At 44.6% G+C, this 23,886-nt stretch overlaps 1 protein-coding gene across 6 annotated transcripts in view; it reads left to right on the top strand.

Annotated features, from left to right (window-relative positions):
- IQCA1 (IQ motif containing with AAA domain 1) overlaps positions 1-23,886 on the top strand; it is a 101,068-nt gene that overhangs the window by 27,886 nt on the left and 49,296 nt on the right. For all 6 annotated transcript variants that reach the window (XR_010368915.1, XM_064433505.1, XM_064433504.1 and 3 more), the window contains 2 exons: positions 1,522-1,694; positions 23,796-23,880. Coding sequence is in view for 5 of the 6 variants with exons in the window: in XM_064433505.1 (XP_064289575.1) it covers positions 1,522-1,694; positions 23,796-23,880 (258 nt within the window). In the remaining variant the exon portion in view is untranslated. The remainder of the gene's footprint in view (positions 1-1,521; positions 1,695-23,795; positions 23,881-23,886) is intronic.

Here is a 23,886-nt window from a genome sequence, read left to right as displayed (position 1 = left end):
CCTTTCAGAAGCACACTGCTGTTCTTATTTCCTCCTGAATATTTTCTCCCTGGTGGCCTTGACCCATTCCTGGAGCACAGTGCGAGTCACACATCCCAGATGCAGTAAATTGCTTTCCTGAATGGGGCCTGTGTGCTTGCTTTGGACACTGTGGGATCCCTTCTGGTGCTCAGAAACGAAAGTTGCTTGGCACTTATTAGTGATTTTTGGAACCTGGTGGAACCACAGAAAACCAGGGAATAACAGATCTTAAATATGAGCTGGCCAAAGCTTTGACAGAGCTTTTTGTCTTCGCGGGAGGCCTCAGGAACTGGGACTTGGAGCACACCAGAAAATACATCACCAGAGCAAGAAGAATGCATTACTGAATCAGCCTGAGATGTGCCAGTTAAGGACAATTTCTATATGCTCTGAAGTTGAAAGGCCAGAGCAAAAAATTTTTTTTTTCATGCAAACCAAGCTTTTGTTCACATATGCTGACACCTATGTCAGCCACAAACTTTGAAAATAAATTAAATTATGCTACAAAACCGGATTGTCAAATTTTCTCCTCTTTTCCCTTCTTAAATTTGCCATACACCATCAGACAATATGATTAATAATTCCCAAGTACATGAAAAAACCAATTTGTTCCAGAATTAAGAAAACCTAAAACCTAAAACCACAAAGCCAGTTCACAAGTTGATTTTTAAAATAGATTTTTCTCTACACTTACAAGGTAGCAATAGCTCCTAAAACATTGGTAACATCTTAATTTTATCAATGACTGCAAGCTGAAAAATGCAAAGTTTCAGCCCACCCACACCGATGGGTTTTTTCATGCTTCTGTATTTGAATACCAGAAAGACTTTCATTTTTCTCCCTCACACTACATGTGTAAAATCAATCACAGAGCAGAAATTATTGTAAGACTTGAAACTGGCTGAGAAGCCCTTCTTTCCAAGGTTATCAAATCATGGGAAAGTTGGGGAACTGTGATTTTGGTTATAGTGTTTGGGGGGGGTTGTTTATTCCTTTTTTGTTGTTGTTGTTCCTCAAGGGAAGTTGATTTCCTAAAGGAGTCTGACCAGCTGCAAAAAAATACCAGGAAACCACTGACCAAGCAGTGTGCATATAAAAATTTCAGTGCACAAATTAAAAACAATACTGGCTAATTAAAAAGCACCAATAGGAAGTCCAGACATTTGAAAATTCAATTAAAAAATTCTCTGGCACCCTTCTGACATGGATAAAGCTGGCATTTGCAGAACAGCAGCTTTCTCACCTGTCTCGTTGAGATCCAGGATCCCACGCTGCAAAGGTTGTTTTTGTGCATTGCAATGTCGTTAATTAATGCTGAAATACCAACAATAGACCATTGTGTGCATCCAGGCACTTTTTATGAGCACAGGGTTGGCTTTTTTTTCCTGGCTTCCTGCAAGCAAATTAAGGCTTAAGCTCAGATTCACCGTCAACCTGGCATTCCAGTAAATATTAAGTTTCTTTTCATTCATACCTTTTATTTTCTCCTCTTGTTTTCAGAGTCTGCCTCCTGACTTGGAGGCAATGAGATGTTTGCAGAAAGCAAATGTCCTGCAAGGTGAAGTCCAGGAAAGAGCAGACTTCTCCTTCAGGCATGAGCTGAAGAGAACAGAGGGGCCCCACATCAAGGAAACCCTCCAGGACCAGATCACCCAGTGCTTCCTTGAGTGCCGGTAAGCAGAAACACTTACCCCTTAACCAGTCCATTTGCCCCAAAGAGCCTGATTTTGAGTTCCTGCAAACTGCAAAATTTATCATTAAGGCAATGGTGCCAGTCCCAGACAAGGAGTTAGCTCTGCACCAGCTGCAAAGCTCCAAATCCTGAGCTGGAGGATTCCTGACTGGGGAGAGCAGAGCTCCTGGCAGGGGTCAGAGGGGCTCCTTCAGTCACTGGCTGTGGATCAGGTCCACAAATATTCAAGTGGGACACCTTCACCTTGCACATTACCTTTGGCCCAGGCTTTGGAATTATAAGCAGCACACTCTAAACTTCAGGACCAGTGACTTTTCTCCCTGTGTGAATACACGAGGTTTAAGAGAGGGAACTCACTCTTCCATGAGATGGAAGGACCATTATTTGCCATAGCAAATCACATCACGTCACTGGCACTGCCATCCTGCTGCTGGTATTAGCCATGAATCTGAAGCACTTTTGTTCTTGAGGCCTGACCTTCGAGCCACTCCCCCAAATGGAACTTTACTCTGCTGATCTCAGGGAAACTTCACGTCTCAGTAGAGTTAAGCACATACTTACACAGTTTTAAACCCTCTGCTGACACCTCTGCTTCTCTCAGGAAGTTTACTTCAGCCAAAGAAGTTTTGAGACTGGCAATTCTGACACTGGAAGCTCTTGTCCTAAGGAATATGGGCTGGTTTTATAATTTTATGGGATTTACCCCATCCAAAGGATTAGTGTGTGAAAGTAAATTGGGAAGCAGCAACCAAAACTTCCAGGATTTGGCAGCAAGGCTTCATTTGCTGTGCATAAAGCTGCTCTGCAAACTGTGCTTGTGTCTTGAGCTGCTCAGGGATGTTACAGGGCTCATATTTGTCTTGTGGACCAGTGTCATGCCCATTAATCATTCAGTGTTTGCTCAGGGTACTGGACTTGCCTTCAGCATGCAGTTTCCAGTTGGAAACACAAATGCATTTGGGTGAAATCCTGCCCTGTTTGTTCCTTGACTCCTTCAGTCAGGTTTGGGCAGCTGTGCTACAGTGAAGTGTTTGTTAAAAAAGAAAGAATGATCAAAACCAGCACTCTCACAGGTCTGCCACAACCTATTTCTCTTCTTTCTTGCACTTTTGCCTCTTACAGACTCTCAAGACTGCAGCGTATTTTTACTCTCCTTTGGAAAGAGCTGCTGGTTTTACAAACCTCAGTTATTGCAAAGCACTTTCCCATTCCTTAAATCAACCCTCTCCCAGGGCCTGCTCTGCACACTCCTTGAGCTGCCATTTCCTGCCATTCCCCACAGCTCCCAGCATGTTCTGAGCTACAGAAAGATCTTATTCCCTTTGCTTAATATTCCTCACCTAATAGTCATTCTCTCCATAGGTCAATCGTGCCCAATTAACTTGGCTGTGGAGCTGGGGGAGAACTCCCTGAAATACTGCGGGAACCAATGGCAATGTTTCTGTAACAGATTAGCAGGGAACAGGCAATCTCCCAGAGAACCAAGCTGAGCCATAAACCTCTTTAAAGACATTATGAGACACTATTAAAAGTTAAATCTGGTCCATAGAGACACTTAACAGCAGAGCCAACCAGCAGCCTAACCCATCCAAAGGATCATTTGAGGGAGCTGAAGCCACGGTTCAGTGGAGGGAGGTGCAGAGGGATGGCTGAGAGGGCAGTTCATCAAAACTCCTGCTGCCTAATTCAGGGGAGCCCTCAGCCTCGTGTACCTGTCTAAGGTGGAATGTAAAGTGCTGAGCTTTCTTTTTGCAGCCCTTACAAGCAGAATGGGACTTCCTTGCTACTTTTATATCTCAACTTCAGGTGAGACTCAAGGCTAGAGGCACACCATCAGTAGCCCAGCATATGAATACCTGATTAAACAAACCACAAGGGTTCTTTAGTTACCCTTTTTCTGATCTGCCTAGTCAGGTTCAGTAGTCCTGAATCTCATCTAGATTTGAAAATGAACAAAGATTAAAGCAGATGTAGGAATATAAGCACTGCATTAACTGATCTTGGATAGTTATAGATATTTTATGAATAATAAATAATATAATCCCTGAGCAAGGGATTATAGTAGATGGCACTAAAATACACCCACAGGGAGCTTAGAGATAAGCTCTGAGTCAGGCTTGCTCTGCTGCATTTGAGACAGGGTGAGAAAACAGCTTCCTTCCAACCTTGTACAGTAACCCACCCATCTGAAAAATTGCCATATTTTAACAATTAACCATTTTCTGTCAAGATGGTCTGATAAGGCTTAAAACTGCTTTTTGGCTCAAGATGTGCAGTTCTGTGGTCTGCATGAGGGGAGGGTCATTGCTGGCGGCAGAGGGACAGTGACACACTTGTTGCAGTCAGTGTTTGATCAGAGAAGCCCAGAGTGGTTTGGGCTGGAAGGGACCTTAAAGCTCACCTCATTCCACCCCCTGCCATGGGCAGGGACAGTTTCCACTAGGCCAGGTTGCTCCAAGCCCCATCAGACTCCCTGTTACTCTCTCCTTTCAAATGAACTCTCTGTCATGACCCCTAAAAATCATTAGTGCATGGTTCAGCCAAGACCAGACAGCTCTCATTGATAAAAGCTCTTTTGGTGATTTAGCAGATGAAATTCTGCCCCTGATGAAGGCAGTGGGAGAGCTGCCATCAGCTGCAGCACAGGCTGGACATGGCCCAGTGCTGGAGCTGATTTGACTCTGGCTGAGTGAGGCAGTGATTTACAGAGCTGAGAGGAACCAGAGCGAGCTGCCCGAGTCCTGCTCTTCACAGCAGGCCTCTGTCTAAGTGACCACAATCACTTTCCCCTCAGACACATTTGCTGGCATTCAAAAGAGGTTTAAAAACAACAAAAAAATCAGCATATTTCTCCACAAGGGGAGTGTGTGTATCCTGCAGAGCCAGGCTTTCCTGGCAGAGAAGTGGGAGCTGTGTCCTGCTCAACAGAGGGCCAGGCCTGAAGTGTCAAGGTTTGCATTAATTATTACCTGCCAGGATATATTTTGGCTCTCCCCTAAGCCAGTCTGACAGATCAACAGCTAATTGTAGCTTATAAATTATTCTTCAACTAGGCTTTTTGACAGAGTTTACTGTTTTTTTATAGTCTATTAAATAAATAGATAAAGGGCAACAAAGATTCTTTTGAATAAATTTTGCTGTGTGGAGTAGAAAATAAAGCCAAACTTCCATATTTTATCCTTCACTCTGAAAAGACTGTGATAGAAAATACAATTAGCAGGTATTGTCTTTCAGCACAGTTACTCTTAGATTACAAAAGGAATGAGCACATATTAAATTTCTCAACTTGTAAGAACTGCTGTAAATATTTATCGCTTTCATTGCACAAGGGAACAGCTTCAGTAATTTCCAGACCCAAAGCAGCTTCTTAGGAAGAGAGGTTATAAAAAAGCCAAGGAAAGCAAAACCCAAAGGAATAGACTAAATGAAATTGTTCCAGTTGCTTATATCAATCCTACTGCAGAGAAGATAAAATAATTTTGCTATAACATTGCATTTTTCAGCCTTACCATCCATCCTTCAATTTACCTGGGTTGACTTCTGTGGAGGTGCTCTTTTTTGGCTTGCAAATTATCCATATAAAGCCTTCCAGCTTTCCATGTGGCCTTGTCCAGCCATACTAGAAAAGAAAGATAATTGTTTATGAAAGCTTTGTGAAGAAGCATCATGCAGTTTACCTACAGACCTGCCCTTCTTTTATTTTTTTTTTCCAAGAGCAGGAATATAGATCTGAGTCTGGATGGTAATCACTTGAGTCCCACACATTCCATCCATTCAATTAATAACAGAGTTTCATGTTAAGATACGGCAGAGCTGGGGTTGTAGCTTCAATTTCCTTTCCTGTTCCCAACCCATCATTTTTCTGTAATTTTACATTTAAGGTTTTATGCTGAATATGCAAAGCCAGTCATCATCTTCTCAACTCTTTATCCACTGTGGATAAACCAGTTCCCAAATAACGAGTCTTGTTAGAGTCATCCCTAAAATGAATTTCAAAAAGGGATGGGCAGAAAAAGGGAGAAGGATCCCTTTATTATCCACAGAAATACAGCAGTATCTTTGTCTAAGACAAGTCTTTTCTGACAGAAATCAATACAAAGGATGAGAAATCAAGATGAGGTTTTTATTACCAGAGATGGCCTCCAGAATCACAGGGGAGAGCCTCATGCACGGGCTCTGCTGTGCTGTGCCTCATGCCCTGGAGCTGTAACAAATTACTCCATGAATTTCTGGCAGGATTTATCCACCACTGCTCAGAGCTCTGGGGAGCATTTCATCAGTGCCATCGCTGACCTAATAACAGGGGATCCAAGTAATAGCAACTTTTATGGAGGCTGTGTGTTATTCCCACAGATTTGGGGATTGGTTTTCGGGAGGGAGGAGGCGGCGAGGGGTAAATGTGCTTTCATAATAGGTTTACACTTTGCTGATTAGCTTTGAATGATCTTCTTGCTCTGCCTGCTGACTCGAGTACTGTCAGAAAAGGAATTGGCCAAGCTTCATGGTGAGTGAATGAGACTCCTCCTGAAGCAGGGGGGGTTCCTGGGCTTTATTTATTCATTTTGAACATTCTTGACAGCCAGCCTGGGCTTTGATGCAGAGGGAAGAGAAAGAAATAGGAAGTGATGGTGTTTTGTTTCCCTTTTTTCCCCAGCCTGTTTTGTGGAGCTGAGTTTACTGCCAATACTCCTGTTCCCGGGGCTCCCTGGGCAGCAGGGGGTGGGGAAGGGGGAGGCAGGAGGGAGATGAATGGAGAGAGAGATTTTTGCACTGAAACCCCACAGAACAGGGAAAGTGTTCATTTGTGTTGATGTCTTGTGGAGGCTGACCTAGAACAGAGACTAGACAGAGTTAAAGAATAAAGCAGGGATTTATAAAAGGCCTCAATGGATGCACTTTGGGCAGCACAAGAGCCCAGCCAGAGCTACACCCAAGATGAACCCAAAATGGTCACAAAATGGACAACCAGTCACGGGATATCTCACTTTTATAAGTTCTGGTCCATTTGCTTATCGGAGTTGTCCAATTCCAGCTTTAGCCCATGCAGTCCCATCCTTCTTGTTTTTCTCTCTTCAGTCCATGTTGGTTTTGCTCTTGGGCCTGAGATTTGGATCATTTATCCTTGATCCCCAGCTAGAGAAGGAATTGTTTTGTCTCCCTACTCTGTGAAGAGAGCTCACCATGCCCTAATATGAAGCTCAGAATAAACTAGTGTACACACTGAAGCAGCACATAATCTGAAAAATATAAAAGCTAAAACCTGAGGCATCAGTGTCAGGCACTGCCCTTATCACATTTCCCACTCCATGCACTCTGCTTTTTTGGAGTCAGTGCTGAAGCTGCCAGGCAATCCGTGAGCAGGGAAGCCTGGCCAACAGGACAGAAAGGGATGGCACCCCAGCAGTGCCAACAGCAGCACCCCTTCTGCTCTGCTTCCAAGGAATCCCGGCTCCGAATCCTTCCGGGCTCGCGCTGCTTTCCAGTCCTATCTGGCTCACCTCAGCCTGCCAGCACTGCTTTCCAAGCAGCCCAGAGCATGGACTGCAGACTCCACACAGCATGGCAGCCACTCCTGGAACAGCTGGTGGGAAAATTGCTTAAAAACCAGGTTGGATGCCACGAGGCACTCCAGCAGACAGTTGTCCTAGAGCAAGTGCCAGCCTGAAGATCCTTGGAACACAACCAGAGACATCTCCAGCCCCTTAATCACAGGCCTCTTTCCATGCAATGTCCTGTTAGTCTGGAAAACCCTTCTTCTCTGCCACTCCTGCAGGGGCACTCCTGCTGTAGGAACTCCTGCAGGAATTTCTGCTGTAATTTGTATTTACATACAAATACATACTATGTGAACCTTCTATCAGACTTTAAAAATTCTCTATAAATCCATTTCCCACACTGCAGGGGCATTCCTGCTGTAGGAACCTACCCAAAATGCCTGTTTGGTATTTGGCACTTGATATTCAGCACAGAGAGGAGTTGCTGCCCACAGGAGCTGTCTGAAGATGCGTGAAGAACATTCTCTTTTCACCTAATGAAAATTCTCATTACTTGTTTTCCCTGTCATCATCAAAGGATTGCCACACACTCACAAACCACTTGCACGTGACATTCCACTCAGGAGCAGAAGTTACTAGCTAGGAGCAGCTGTGAGCTCATGATAAAAATCAGGATATGGGGATAAATAAGTGGTTGTCTGCTAATTCCACCAGATAAGGGTGAGCTGAACTGAATTAGAAAGAGATCTGTACCTGCACCATATTTTCTCCTGTTCTCACCTGGAGTTGAATACATCTTCACCTGCCCTTTTGTACTTTGTGCAGTTTACACAAACCAAATTCCTTTGGGAATAGCACAAAACAAGGAGATTCTCATTCTGAGTTCCTCTGCAGGGCTGTGTCTCTTAGCCAAATCTTCTGGTTTTCCTCAAGAGAGTGAAGACAAGCTCTCAATTATGGAAATGAAGCTCTGAGAGAGGATGGCACAACCTGGGTTGTCCTCTGCCCAAACACTTGGTCTGCCTGCAGAAGTAAACATTATTAGAAGAGGCAATGTCTGGGGGTGGTTTTCTATCACTAGTTTCACCTCTGTTCTCTGACAGAGCCAGCAGTCCCAGGTTTTGCCAAGGCAGTAATCCCTGCATCCCAACAATTAGTGCTGGTGCTCTCTGAGTGCCTCTCTCCCCTGCCAAAAGGCATTTCTGCAGGGACAGCTCCCATTCAGCATCCCTCTCCCTGAACACAGCCCAGCCTGCTCCCAGATGCTGGGAGTTTCCAAATCCAGCAGGAACCACCCAGCAAAGGCTGTCCAGGACCCAGCACAAATACCCTGGCAGGCAGAGCATGCTGAGCTCCTCACTGCAAGCAGCCATGGCAGTGTCTTAAAGAACATCTGTGGGAACTGAAATCCTGCCTCTGGGCTCCCGGCTGAGACAGCCTCCAAGACTGATTAATTAACATAATTAGGAGCTGTAAACATTAATGGGTAATGTTCAAGCATTTCCTAACACGTTCTTAAAAGCTTCCACTGTGTAGTTATCTGTTGACTAATTTTGGCAGGCATCTTTAGGGCTGGAGGGAGCAAGGGAATGGAATGCAAATGCACCACTGGCTCACGGGAGGAGTGAACCAAAGCAAATAACCCACCGGGTTCCTTTAATAGAGGGGAAATAAGTTATCAGAAACAAGAGAATTGTTTGTTTATGGCGGGGGAGAGTGGAGCCAGCAGCTCTGCAACCTGTTTTCCCATAGATTGGAATCAACTGCCTAACCTGAAAGCCATTGAAAACAAAACAACAACAAAATACGCCTTCAGGCCTTTCTTGCTTATGGGAGCACCATGCTGTTATCTTTTTAGAAGTGTGAACCCCTCTAATTCCAAAGGAAGGGCAGCTGTTATGAAGTTCACCTGCAGTTAATCTGCTTTACTGGGTGTCCATGGATTTACAGGAGGCAGGGGACACCTCTGGAAGCTTCTGTGCAGTGGTAGAAGTTGCCTCCTTCAGTGCAAGCTCAGAATTTACGAGTGTGCTGACATTAATGGAGGCAGCTCCATGGCTTTGGGGGGCACCAACAGGAAGCCCCTGGATTCATCTATTTCCCACACACAGATAAATCTTGGCTGCAGATATCTGAAACAGCAAGGCCACTTGAACCCTGGTGTCACATCTCCAGAGAGGCATTGATAAGATCACCAATTCTGCTTTCTAAATCACCACAAACTCCAAGATAACGTTTTATTTCTAGTTTGACACTTGGATTTATGATTGCCACCTCTGTGCAGTGATTGAAAACATGTGCAAAGGGCTCTTTGCAATCCTGGATTTTGCTCATTCGACTATCCACATTTCTAAGGAATGAAAAGAATATTCTTAAAACAGCACAGGTGCAAATTGAGCTCCCCAAGGGGTTTTCAACATAGCAAGTCATGCTCCTGAACTCTTATTTAATCACCAAGTGCACCAATGCTGCACATAAGCACATCTGCACCAGCTTTCCAAACACTGTGATGATTCCTTTCCAGATAGACACTCAGCTATCTCAGATCTCAAAGCCCTTAGGGGTCTTCCCTGACTGATCTCTCCTTTCCCTGAGAGGTTTTGCATTCACATGAAGGAGGGTCAGGTCCTGATGTTATTTAATTGTCCTCATTCTAAGCAGACTCCCGTTGACTTCCACAGGGATTCATAGAATTTTGTTGGTTTTGAGCCTTTTTCAAGGCTGTTACAGCCAGGCAGAATCACAGTCCTGTTCTCCAAGCAGCTCACCAATGCAAAACCAGGGAAAAACACATTTCAGTGCCGTGGCACTTTGGGCTTTCTGCCTGTGGTGGGGTTTTTCCTCAGCACCTTTTACAGGAATGCTCAGAACTTCCAGCTTTTGTGAGCTGATACTCACCTCTCCATCAGGCAGGTGCACACCTCTTGCCACGCTTGCACTCAAATTATGCAGAAGCACCATGAAAAGCTCATTCAGATCTCAACAGCCTCACATCAGCAAAGCCACGGCGAGCACGGTTCTTCTACAGACCAGGCTCTCCTCAACCTGCTTGCTCCCACATCACTTTGCCCAAAAAGGCTTTACCTTTTCCCATTCCTGCCCTAGTTTCTGTCTCTGTAGTTTTCAGCTGTAGACCAAAGGCAAGATTGCCCTCAGCCTGTGTGAATTTTTACAGGGATAGTGGAGACATTTCTGTTCCAAAAGGCACGAGGACCAAAGAGAAAAGTAGAACTCCTGTGAGGAAAAAGATGGGTCCAATTAGAAATTTTCATTTATTTAGCATAATTATTATGCCTCTAACTATATTGATCCATTCTTACAGACCTGCCCATCCTGACCACTGCTCTGTAGGATAACTCCAGGCTTCCCAATTTTGGATTTGTAGCACTCTAGAAGCAAAACTGACCATTACAAAAAATTGAGGCTAGATTCCCTTTCCTACCTTCTTCAAATGGCTGCAAGTGACCCATGGATACCCACAGTCCACTGACCTTGAGGCTAAGCCTCCTGCTTAGAATTAAAGCTCCTAAAAATATTCCGTCCTTTATACATCCAAAAGTCTGGAATCAGCTAAAGCAAATAGCATTAGTCTGAGCTGGCCCATTTGCACACAAGAAAAATAAAATCTGGTAACTAATTAGTTCATTTTCATAAAACACTTCATGCTCATCTCCATAATACTTAGGAATTAAAAGTCTGAAAATGCAAAGTGTTCCCGACCTAATGCAGCAGCCCCCCCACTGAGATTCCCAAGGACACTTCCCAAACATTAGGTTTATTTGTTGTCATAGATACTCGCACAGACACAAACATCAGTGGCACCCAGGGACTCACACTTGCCAGAAGCTTGTTATAATACAGCTCTACATGTCTGAAAGGCAGGATTGGGCTTTTTTTTTTTTTTCCTCCTGGAAAATCCTGCAGGCTGTGCCCGTTCAGTGGGTGTGTTAAGCTGCTGTCCTCCTCTATTGCTTTCTCAAGCAGAGTCCTAACACAGCAGGCTGGGTTTGTGAAGGCAGGAACAGAGCAGTGGGGTGTTTCAAACTGATAACTGGGGCCTGATGTTCACCTTGGAGCTGGTTTCTCTTTCAGGAATCCAGCTAGATACCTACTAGGCTTGGCCCGGGGGAGCCTGCTCTGCCATCTGATCTGCTCTTGGTCTAACCAGCACAGCCTGGTCCTAATCAATGAAAAAGAAAGAAAGAAAGAAAGAGGGGAATGAATCCCAAGGGGAAGGGAAAGAGACCCAGCCCAGCTATTATTTCACTCTACTGTAACAGGGAGAGGTGTCTTCTCCAGCAAGTTAATACAGAGCAGGAGGAAGAAGCAATTTTCCCCACTTCCCCCTTTCCAACAAGCAAAGATCTGCTGGGATACAGAAACAAGAAGCAGGCAAAGAAAAAAGAGCCAGGAGTCCCACTGGTGCCTGGTAGAAGCACTGAAGAGCCAGTGGCTGGCAGAGGAGAGGTGTTTAATGGATATTCTGGGAAGAGAAAGACTAAGGGGAAAGCTCAGAACTAGGGAGAATAAAAATGAGCATGAAGCACAGAGCAGTGGCTCCCCAGCTGCAGCCCTTGCTCCACAGATGGATCTCTTTGGAGAAGCCAGCAGAGGAGCTGGAAAAGGCATTTTCAGCCTGGGCTCTGTAGAATGCAAAGAAGAAAGGAGGCAAGTGGGGTAAAAAAGAACCGTGGCATGGACTGACACAGGCAGAGCAAAGGGATAGCAGAAGCAGCCATGAGGAGCTGGAGAGGCAGAATCAGAAGAGAAGGGATGAAAGTGGCATAAAACTGGGGAAAAAAAACCCTATGAGTTACCATTTTGATAAATAGGCACAGTTAGGACCAAAGAGTGACAGAAAATAGGAAGTGTTTCCAAGGCAAAGACAAAAGAGCAGTTCCCAAATGTCTGTGGCAGGTGAATATATTAAAAAAGACTTGATTGCCAAGAGAACAGATTTGACTTGGAGAAGATGAAGGAATCAAGTTATGGCTGGGAATGTGGCTGTGGATGACAGCCTGTTATTCTTTCCCCAAGAGAAGAAGGATATGTTTAATTCTGAAATCCAGTTGTTTCCCTGTTTTCACTGGCAGGGGCTTTTTCCCAGTTTGCACCCTGGGGAGCACAGCAGGGGAATGTCTGGTGGAACATGAGGCTGATTCAGGGCACTGTGGCTCCAGTGTGCCAACAGGATTATTTAACAGGCTGCTGACAAGTTCCTCAAGTGCTGAATTCCAAGTGAATTCCACACCCAGGAGGCTTGCACCATCCAGGACAGAAAATTCCAGGTTTACACTGCAAATGCAACTTGGAGGAGCTGAGGAGGAAGGAAGATACAGGCAACAGGAGCAGGTTATCCCCTAAACCTTAAGATCTCCACGGTGGAATAGCTGGAACAGGCTCTAGGTGACAGCAGAACACTGGCTGCAATCCCATGGCTGGGAAATATGGCAAGGGCACCTGAGACAAAGCTTCTTTATTATTGTTTGATTATTTCCCTCAAGACTACCAGGCTGCTTCTTTGTTAGCTGGGCAGTGAGGGTTGGTGATCACCTAGGGAAGCTCTTCCCAGGGTAAAATTCACATTAAAGCCACTCTGTCCAAATCCTGTACTCAGATTCAAGGCTGAAAATATTTGATGACAGTATTTCTGTGGGCAGAGCAAGAACTTGCCTGAAACCTGAGTCACATCCATTCCTTCCTGAGCCAATGTGTTTCAGTTTTACTGGGAATTTCAGCATGGGGGAGATTAGTCAGACTCCATCAAGCAGGTTGTTTTTATTATCCAGGTCAGAGTCCAGGGCTTTTAAGTCATGCTGCATTTCAGCCCTGTGCAGAGACAACAGAAATTCTAATTATTTATAGTCATTTACTCTAAAAACACCCAGCTGTTATGGTTTGTGTGCTGTGTCAGGCAGACTTAGGATCATCCTAGGCTGAATAAAAGACATTTAATAGCATATAAGGGAGTTTAGGTAGGTCTTCTTAGGCTCTGCTTGTACAAAATATATATATCAACAGCAATAATAACTAAATCACTAAGATCTTGTGCCAAATACAAATGTTTGAATTTCCCCATCCCTGGAAGAGTTCAAGGCCAGGCTGGACAGGGCTTGGAACAACCTGGGACAGTGGAAGGTGTCCCTGGCCAGGGTATGGAATGAGATGAACTTTAAGGTCCCTCCAACCCAAACTATCCCTTGATTCCATGACTTGAGCAAAGGGTGTAGAAGCATAAAAGAGCTGGTTCAGTGTTTCCTGAGACATTTATGGAATAGCAGGAAACTGTCTGGCCCTGAAATCTGTTAAAATACTCCCCTGTCTCTTCCCAGAGCCCCTTACTGCCTCAGTAATGCTTTGGTGGCTTGGAAAGGAAATTTACTCTCCTGCTTTGTGCTCCCCATCACACAGGGAAACCAGCTCTAAAACAGTTCTTCCCAGATTTTATTTTTTTTTTTCTGGAAAGCATCTGTAATCCAGCAACCAATCCTGAGGCTGCTGGTTGACAGCATGGCTGTGAGTTAAAGGCTGCAGCCTGTGTAGCTGCAGGACTCCAAAAGCATTCCAAGTCAACTGGAATTGTTTCCAAGGGAGCCAATTCCAGAACCGCGGCTGTGCCATGTGCTAACGTGTGCTTCCCATCACGGGCTCAGCTCTCAGGGCTGCTGCACAGGGGGTAACTCCGTGCCCAGAACATCCTTCCACCTCCATCCCCTCCTGGTAAAGCACCTCTGGCACGTGGCTTTGTCCCTGTGTGTGGCAAGGCTGGCAGTTTGGGGAGCCTGGGAGCGAAGGTGGGAGCGGCTGATTGCCGCCTCTCCCACGTGTGTGCCTGCATTCCCTTCTGCCCAAAGCTCCCCATCCTCTGCCCCAGGGAGCTCTGCTATCCTGAAATGAGGCCATCCCAGACAACTGATCCTCAGGAGAGGCCTGGGAAGCAGCACAGTCACGTCTCCAGGCCTGGAAAACAACACAAAAGATTGAGCAAAGCTGCCCTGCAGGGCTCACCTCCCAACTGCACTTCCCACCCCACCTTGCCTGTTCCACCACTTTGGGGAAATTACCTGTCTCTGCTTCTTCCCAGAGCAGGCTCCAGCTGCAAATTCCCAGAGAATATCCCTTTTATCCCTGGTTCTCCAGGCTCTTTGCCACGTTGCCAGCAACTCTCAGCAGCACCGACCCCATCTACCAAAGAAATTATTTAAAAGCATATTATTAATCCATCATTTAAATTAACAATAATAAAAAAGCTGTACTTTGTGCTTATTTTTGATTAAATCTGAGTATATCCTGCTGAGTAACATACAGAAGGAATCAGTCATTTGGAGAGGCAAAAGGTATTCAACTCTATCAGTCTGCACAATTCCAGCCAATTTTGGGAGACTACAGATCAGGCACCAGAGCCACACCAAACAGGTACAGGACTAGAACACTCCAATTTTTCTCCCCCAAAACTAAAAAGGTGAGAGTTAAGGAACTTGGCACCTCCAGGCATTACAGTGTGTTTCTTGGACTGCAGAGATGACTGGGGTTTTGAGCTAAAACTCCTGATAAATGGCTGCTCTTAATACCATGCCTGGCTTAGAGCTGAGCTCATCTGGAATGTTTCTCCTTGTCCTTTCCCACACTTTTTAAGTGCCAAAGTAGAGGTTCTAATTTTTTTTTTTCCTAGTGAGCTCTTTGGTTATTAGCATTGGCCAGGAGTGTAAACATCTTTAATTTTATAGATGGATTCTGCAACATTCTCCCTTTTCCCCTGGTTTTACACTCTGTGTACACCTGATGGGGATTTATTCCAATAAGGCTGCACAAGCCAGTTGGGATGAACATGGAAAAATCAAGCACTGAGATTGCTTTCATCTGCTTGAAATTGCCTCAGAATTTTCATTAAATAGTTCATTTATGCTTTCACATAAGCCACAGAGAACCAGATCTCTTGAAGTGTACAAGGAGGCTGTCCCTGAGCCATGAGTGTTCCCTAGGGGACAAGAAGGTCAATGGGATCCTGGGGTGCATCAGGAAGAGAATTCCCAGCAGCTCAGGGGGATTCTGCCCGTCTGCTGAGCCCTGGGAGGCACCTCTGGAGTGCTGTGTCCACTTCTGGGGTCCTCAGGACAAGAAGCTCCTGGAGGGGTCCAGCAGAGGTGATGAAGGGATTTGGAGCATCTCTGAGGAGGAAAGGAGGAGCTCAAGAGGAGGCACAGCTGAGAGGGGACCTCTGTAACGTGTATAAATATCCTAAGGGTGGATATTTATGTATCTGGATATTCCAGAGCATGGACCAGGCTCTGCTCCATGGGGCCCAGAAATGGCACACAAGGAACAGGCAGATGCTGATGCCCAGGAGTTCCACCTGCGCAGGAGGCAGAAATTCGTCCCTGGGCAGTGATGGAGCAGTGAACAGAGTGCCCAGAGAGGCTGTGGAGTCTCCCTCTCTGAAGATATTCCAGAGCTACCTGGACACAATCCTGTGCCAGAGCTCTGGGATGACCCTGCTGGAGCAGGGAGGCTGGACCAGACCCTCACTGTGGTCCCTTCCAGCCTTACCCATTCTGGGCAGTGAAAGAGAAAGCAGTGTCTGGTTACATTCCCAAAAACCATTTTCAGCTTCTCCTTTCCCACTGACATTTTCCTGCTGCATCACAAGGGCTTCTCAAGGCAGTTCAGTCTTAGGTGCAAATAGTGATTCCAGTTTTAATGAATTCTCCAGCCACTTTCCCAAGGAGTGATGCAATGCCTGATGAAGCTGGTCGCACTCTGTCCTTGGGAAGCTCCTCAGGTTAAATCACGGTCAGGCAGCAGGTCAGGGGCATGGTGAGCTGTGAGTGGGACAGCCATGACACAGTGGCTGGACAGCATTTTAATCCAGAGAGGCAAAAAATGAGTTCTGCCAGCCTGGGCTGCATTTCTGCACTGATACCACAGATATAAGGCAGAGATAGAAATACTGAAATGTGTCTGATACCATCTTTGATTCCACCTCGGATCCATCCATCTTCATCACACTGGAAAAATTACATCCATGAAAATCACATCATTTCCCCACAAGCAGGATTGTCTAATCACCATTATCACTCCTACATGTTCTACTTATTAGAAATATTTGTTATCTAGTATTGAAAAAAAGGGTGGATCAAAGCATAGAGCTTCTCTGCTCCTTCCAGGCTCCCATTCCCAGTTTTCCAGGCAGATATAAAGGGTGCCCCTGCTGCACAGCAGACAGGGAGGCTGACACACCCCAAGAGCACTGCATTATCTTCAGTTTTAAGTGATGGGCCATGGCAAAGCAGCCAGGTTAGAGCCTTCTCCCCCTCCTGTAGAGATGCATTTTGGTCCACCTTGACTTCTGAGAAGCAAAAACATTTGCTCGAATTTCTCATAAACAAATCCCATAAAACAAAATGCTCTCTTATATTCACTTATATTCACTCCAAATCCCAAAGAAACTTGTGATGTTGGAGGGCAGGTTATTTCTTTTGGCTGGCCTTGCTAGAAAAAAAATGGCATGCTTTATTTTCCTCTTTACAGGATTCATATTGTGTTAATAAAGCACTCTTGATTCCCTCTGGCTGACTCTGCAGGAAAACTATTCTTGCAAAGCTTCTAGTCTGGGTTAAAGTAATCTTGCTTAAAACTGCCCATAATTGTTTCAGTCTCTTAAGCTGAATGCTGAGCACTGGAAATTCTGCCAAATTTGAGCCAGGATTGGGCATTCTATGCTGGCAGGATAAGCTGACCAAAGGTAAGGAATTCAGTAAATGCAAGGGGAATTTGACCTGGTGTTTCTTTGAGCCAGCTTCTGTATTTCTGACCTTGCTCTGAAGAGAGAGTGGAAAGACATGAGAAAATCAAAGCAGATGAGAGTTTAATGGGAGCTATTCCAGCCCTGGAGCAGCCCCTGGGGGCAGCTCTCCTGCTCAGCAAGGGCTGCTCACCCTGCTCTCCTCCAAAGGCTGGAGACACTGGAAACGAGCCTGGGGACAGCCAGACTGGGAAAGAGGGGGAGAAATCCTTCATCCTTGGAGAAATCCCTCGAGGAATGCAGCTCTGGAAAACACAGGGTGATCAACAACTCCAAAATAAATGCACTCAAGGAACTTCAGAGCTGGAAAATCAACCACTGGGGTAGTGCTGGATGTCAGTTTTCCCTCCAGGGGCAGGGATGGGACATGCTCAGATCCATCAGGAGATGCTGTCAGTGTTATTCCACACCTTGCATCAGGTTTACCAGCAGCTCTGCCCAAAGCTGTTCTGCACTGCAGGAGTCAAGCCAAAAACCCTAAATAACCTTCCAGGGATCTGCTTTCCAGCCTCTTTAATCTTCCCATTTCCATGCTTGGTGAGTCCTCTAGGTTTGTCTGAGCCTTGAGCACAGCTTGGTTGGTATCAGCTCTTGCCAAGCAGTTCAGTTACATCAGCCAGGATGTGATTTCTCCCAATCCTCAGTTAATTCAAATGTGAGCTCTGAGAAAACTTTGAACAACATTTTTTGAGTGTGTGGAGGGACACACAAAATCAGAGCACCAGAATGTTTCATCAGTGTCAATATTACACAATTTTTCTTCTGATTGTAGCAAATTTTCTTTTAACTTAAGCTAATATTGGAAGAATAAGTGGCTTTGGTTTTCCTTGGCGTTATTCATGCCCAAGCTGCCTTTTATTCCCATCCAAAAACCTAGGAGCCATTTGCAGTGCTATCATCCATGTCTCCAATTATCTCAAGGAGAAAAACCTATTGCCATTTTAAACCAGGAATGATTTGTCAGAATTTTGAAGAGAAAAAAAAAAAATAAAAATCCTTTTCCCTCGTGGTTTTTACAGCAGGAATCAGGATAACCAGGAGTCCTGGCAGAGAAAGCTCATGCCCCAGCTCACCTGAAGGAGAACAGAGATTCCCATTTCTCCATTACACTAATTACTTATTGCTATCCCAAAAAGACCAGAAGGATCCTTGGAAAGGTAATAACTTCATGACAAAGCAGAACAGACTCTTTTGCTGTAAGAACTCAAGCAGCTTATGAACAACTGCACTGGGTCAGCCAAAGGTCTACCTTTCCTGGCCAGTAACACCACATGTAATAAAACTATCAGGGAGAATTACCACATTCCTCATTTAGGTCTGTCCCCTCCAACAACTGTTCCCAACTATTACTTGGCTTTGAAGTTCCCTTCTCCCATTTCAGATCTAAGGCAGGCACTGGGGACCCAAAAGACCATTCTAATTATGATAGTTACTATAATAAAGGATATCACCTTTCCCCACAAACCTTGCGTCCTCATTCCTCCATGGGAATGCTTTCCCTTGCACATTGTTGGCCTCGCAACACTTGATCTTCAATTTTCAAAGCTGAATATTTATGCAGAACAATAAAGTTTCTGATCCTCCAATTACCCTGCACTGAAATGCTTCCATGCATAACAACTACACGTACAAGCAAACACTGGGAGGATCAGGACCTGAGATGAAACATCATTTGTAATGTGTCTGTGTCCAAACTCATTAAAGATGATAAGAAACCCATGGAAATCAATCTCACTTTATAAGTAATTCTGTATTTGCCCAGGTTATTTTTTCTGGAAGTGATTTTCAAAGAGCTAAAGAGAGCACACACACACAAAAGGGAAAAAAAGCACCACAGCAAAGACACCTAAAATAAACCAGCACTGCTATTTAAGCAGTCTGAGAGAATCCATATCAGGTGGGATTACAGAAACAGGCAAGAACTACACAACTGAGGGGGGTTTTATTTCTTTAAAGAGCTCCCCCCTCTTAGTTTGTGTCCCTTTTATGCACAGAACACCCCTCTGTCCCTCCACTCAGAGCCTTCACCATCATTCATGCCTCCTCTTCTGCACACAGCCCACATCTTTTCTTCCCCTGAGAAGAGTTAAATACTCTTGTTCCTCCAAAGAACAATTTATTTTTCCTGACAAGGCCTTTTATGCAATTAGCTGGAGAAGCCATAGCCAAAAAGAAAGAATAACACATGTAAAACCATGCCAGAGAACAGAGTAGGTAGGAACTTGTTGAGTCTATTACCAGACAAAATGTTTAAATCAGTGGTGTGTTCTCATAAATCAAAAGCCATATTTAGCCCTAACTACAACCATCCCTGAGCAATGTGGAATAGAGAGAAAACACTTTAAAAAAAATTTGGAGCTCCTAAATGAGGAAGGGAGGAAGAAGCAGATGAGACAAGCACAATGCAGGGTCATCTCCCAAAGAATTTACTTTACAGGTGAGAATGGAGGTGCCACAGCATTCAGGGCTGAGCAGAGCCTGCCAATCACCCCGACTTGTCCCAGTCTGGTGGTGATTTGGAGACATTACAGAACCATTTGAACCTAGTTAAAACTTGGACATTTATGTGGGGTTTGTGCTGTACAAATATTGAGCCCAGAAGAGCCAGAACTCTTTGCTACAGATCACAGACAAAAGGATTTGCACTGCAGACCATAAAAGATCATTCTTTTTCAATTACACTTGACAGGTCTGAGTTATTGTAAGAGGAATAGGTTTGGAGCAGTAACAGTGAACCAGAGAACATAATGTAATTTGAGAAACAGCACAAAAACCTCATCACATCCTTTTCCTTTTCAGCTGGGAGTGCAAGATTGTATCTTTTCACCCCTCCATCCTTGTTCATCCCTTTACTCTTCCACTTGAGCTGCTTTGATTCAGATTTAGGGCCCCCATTCATCCCAATTAGATGGCTTTTCTGTAAAGCTGCTTTCCAACCCTTGCTCTGCTTCCGTTGACAGCATTTCACTGCTTTCCAGAAAAGTGATGGATTTCTCACATACCACAGTTTCTAAAGGTCCCTTCTTCAACAGCATCCTCCTCAGCACAGAAACCTTGAGCAGTAGTGTTAAAGCAGTGGCTGTGACCCAAAGAAGGATCTTTTTGCCTGCTGTGAGCTCCAGCACTCCTCATTTTTATTTGCAGCAGTGCAAGCATGGCTCCCAAAAAAAAAAAAAAGCAGAGGCTGCTGCTCGGTGCCTGGGAACAGAAAACGAGGAGCAGGTCACCCCCAGGAGCCATCCTCAGCTCCCTGCCTGCAGGCTTTGGGCTCCTGAGGGCCTCCCCAGGCTGCTGCTGGGGTTTGTCTCACAAGAAGTAGGTTTTTTCCTAGCTCTGTCCTTCCATCTCCCCTTCTTTACTCTGTTCAGTCACCGAGTCCAGTCCCACCATGGGATTTTATAAACTTCATTTGTTCCTTCAGGCAATTGGTTTTACTGGAACTGCATCCTCCCTAAGAAATCCAGGACAATTTGCTTCTGCTTTTGCTTGCAGTGCTTAACACATTGTCAGCACTCCCACTGAAGCAATCACACTGAAAATAAGAGTTGCTTCTTCCAGTTCTGGCATTTACACATTTTTATGAGACGCTGGAAAAGTACAATTGGATATTTTCCCCCCTTGCAAATGCTGAGACAGTAATAAGTAACAGATTCACAGAGTTCTGACTTGGATCTAGGTGTCTCTGACATGTACCATGTCTTTCAAATATATTACACACTCTAATGCTCCTGTTATCAAGAGCTTAAGCTTTTTACATCCTCCTCTCCCCATCAGCAGTGGAACCAGGGAGGATTCCCACCACAAAGCTCCCCTCCACACTTCCCACAAAACAAAGCAGCCTGCTGGGGCTCCAGTTGGGAGCAACTTCTTGCATCATCTGGGATCATTTTCTTACCCTATTATTACCTCTAATCACCAATACTTCAGTGTTTCAAGGAAGCTTCAGAAGGGGAAGGTGGTTAAAAATTATTTGAACAAATAATATTGTGAAGCAAGCTCAGAAACACTCCACAGTGTTTGGGACCTCCTCCTAATTCAAGAGCTGTCATGGGACACGCCTGGTGGGACCCTCTTCAGCCCTGGATGAAGTGTAGCTTATCTGATGGCACCAAGATGTAGGAACTTAAAATTATAGAGTGGTTTGGGTAAGAAGGGACTTTGAAGGTCATTTAGTCCCACCCCACACCTTCCACTAAACCAGGTTGCTCCAAACCCCATCTAACCTGGCCTGGGACACTTCCAGGGATGGGGGCAGCCACAGCTTCTCTGGCAGTTCTTTTTATCCTGGTGTTTCCAACTGCAAACCAAGGAATTTAGGTCCAGTTGAATCCAAATGAACATCCTAAGACAAATGCATGAGACAACCCATTGCGATGGCTCCGGGTAGAACGCTGCCAGAAAGTGAAGGGGGAATGAAAATTGAGATTCATTATGTTTAAAGTGGACTTTTGACCAGGAAGATGAATGGCTGCATTTTTGTGGGCAGATTTACAGGCCAAATGAGTCCCTGGTTTAACCTCTGAACTCGGAGGGTTTCATAAAGGGAGGAATTTGCCTATTGGGGGTCACACATGTGAATTCCCAGGCATTACAAGATTGAAGCTGTGGTCATTTCAACCTAGAAGAGAAAGGAAAACCCACAAGAGGGTGGGTAGGAAATAAGATTTAAGAGTGCTGCTTCCAGACCAGGACAGCAATGGACACACTCAAGAAAAAAAACAGATGCCCTGGAAGAATTAGAACATCAAAATGTTTGATACTCTCTGCTCTCAGTCACTGATGACCATGGAAAATCACATCCTGCAGTGCCCTCAACCAGAAAATCCCAGTTATCCCTGACTGCTCAGTAAATGCTTGACCCTCTGTCCATGGAAAGATGGGCATTGTCTTTTCCTCACCTCATTGTCTTCTCCTCACCTCATTTTTTGACACAAGCACCTGCTGGAGTTGCTGCCAAAAAAAGGTGAGAGGAGCCACATCACCCCATACAACTGCACATGCTCAGAGGAGGAGAATCACACAGAAAACACAGATTATACACCAGAAAACCCTTCCCAATTTCAGAATATGGTAGGATTTCTACAGCACTCAGATACACTCAGCATACATACCCAAAGGTAAATATCACAGAATGGTTTGGGTTGGAGGGAACCTTAAAAAGAATTTAATTCCAACTCCCCGCCATCTCCAAGAGCTGTAAATGATTTAAGAGTGAAAAAGGGAGTACAAATACCAAATGTAACATGAATAAATATTGGAAGCTGGCCCTAGTATCATGTTCAGTGGGCTCCCAGCTGATTCTTCACCCACAGTGCATTTGCCTTTCCTTCCTCCCAGCTGGCACTGAAGTAGCAACAGCCTCAATTACAGATTTTGGCAAGTTTTTTACTGTTACCAGACTTGTTGCAGCATTTAAGGCTGCACTTAACATAAAACTGAACTATTTTCTGGCTGTCTGTAAAAAATGGAACACGAGCTAACATTAAATAATAGATCAGGCAGGGTTTTGAGGCCAAAATCCCATTCCTAATGGATTTTTAAAAACACACTAACAATGACAGCCCTTTGTTGATGCAGGCTGGTTTCTGGGAATGCAGTGACCAAGGACTTGCATCTGTTTGCATGTAGAACTTGTAACTGTTGAACAAGCCAGAGCTCCCAAGCACAGATGAATGTTTGTTGATTCTGTCCTAATTGGTGTTGCATTAATACCAGCAAGAGATCCCAACCCTACACGTGGTGCTACAGAAACAGAACAGATGCTCTGTTCCAAGGATCTCGGCTTAAAACTGAGCCTGCAGCTTAACACCAGCCTAGCAAAGTCCCTTAAGGTACCAGTTGTTTAAAAAAAAAAAAAAAAGAAAACATTTTTAGGAATAGTGTTGACCTTTCTGAGCTGTTTTCTTCTCCAGGGAAATTTAATTTCATTTAGAGGAAATATAACCGTGCTGTTTGAAAGTATCACAAGGGTTTTTCTGCACTGTCAGAATTTTCTTTGGAACAGAAAAATCTTCCTGATATTACCAAACAAACAGAAAATCTTACAAATATATTCCACCAAGCAACAAAAGGGAAAGAAGTTAAAGGGTTTTATCAGTATAAATGGCCTTGGGGCTGAGGTTATTTTCTGTATCTTTTAATCCCTTTCTGAAAGGTCTGGAAGCTCCCTGTGTTACCCATGAAACCTTCCCACAAAGTCACCAACTGCCCCTTCCCAGCTTCCATTACCATCAAGTCCACTGGAAATTTAGGAGTGGTAGCCTTGACATGGTAATCATGACATTTAGAGATTAAATCCTGATTTAAGCAAAATAACTCTTCTTTAAAAAAAAAACCAAAAAAACCCAAAACTGGTTGTTGAAGGCAGAGAGTTGGGCTGTGAACAATAAATAATGCAAAATAACATAATAACCATTCCCAGAATTATTTGAGTTGGAAGAGACCTTAAAGTCCATCCCATTCCACCCCCTGCCATGGCAGGGACACCTCCCTCTATCCCAGGTTGCTCCCAGCCCTGTCCAACCTGGCCTTGGACACTTCCAGGTAGAAACACTTTAATCTCCATCTCTCAGCTAGGAAGGAATCTGCAGTCCTAGGAATTTCCCTGGGAATTTGCAGGTTTTGTTGGGCCATGGGATAAGAGACATGGATTGGTAACTGTCTTAATGAACTTACAGGACAGAAAACACTGCCACAAGAAGCTTCCCTGCTATCTAATATCTTTATCAACCAGGTGAAAAATTATGAACTCTAATTCCTCTTCCACTTTTTTTTTCTCCCACAGGCATATCACGGGCAGGTTTCCTGACTATCCCCCTGAGAAGACAGGTGGTTCCAAGGCTATTTTTATTGAAAAACATCCAGAGCAGGTATTG

Source organism: Passer domesticus, chromosome 10, assembly GCF_036417665.1.
Source record: "Passer domesticus isolate bPasDom1 chromosome 10, bPasDom1.hap1, whole genome shotgun sequence".
Classification (NCBI taxonomy): domain Eukaryota; kingdom Metazoa; phylum Chordata; class Aves; order Passeriformes; family Passeridae; genus Passer; species Passer domesticus.
This window is presented reverse-complemented; position numbering and strand designations above follow the sequence as displayed.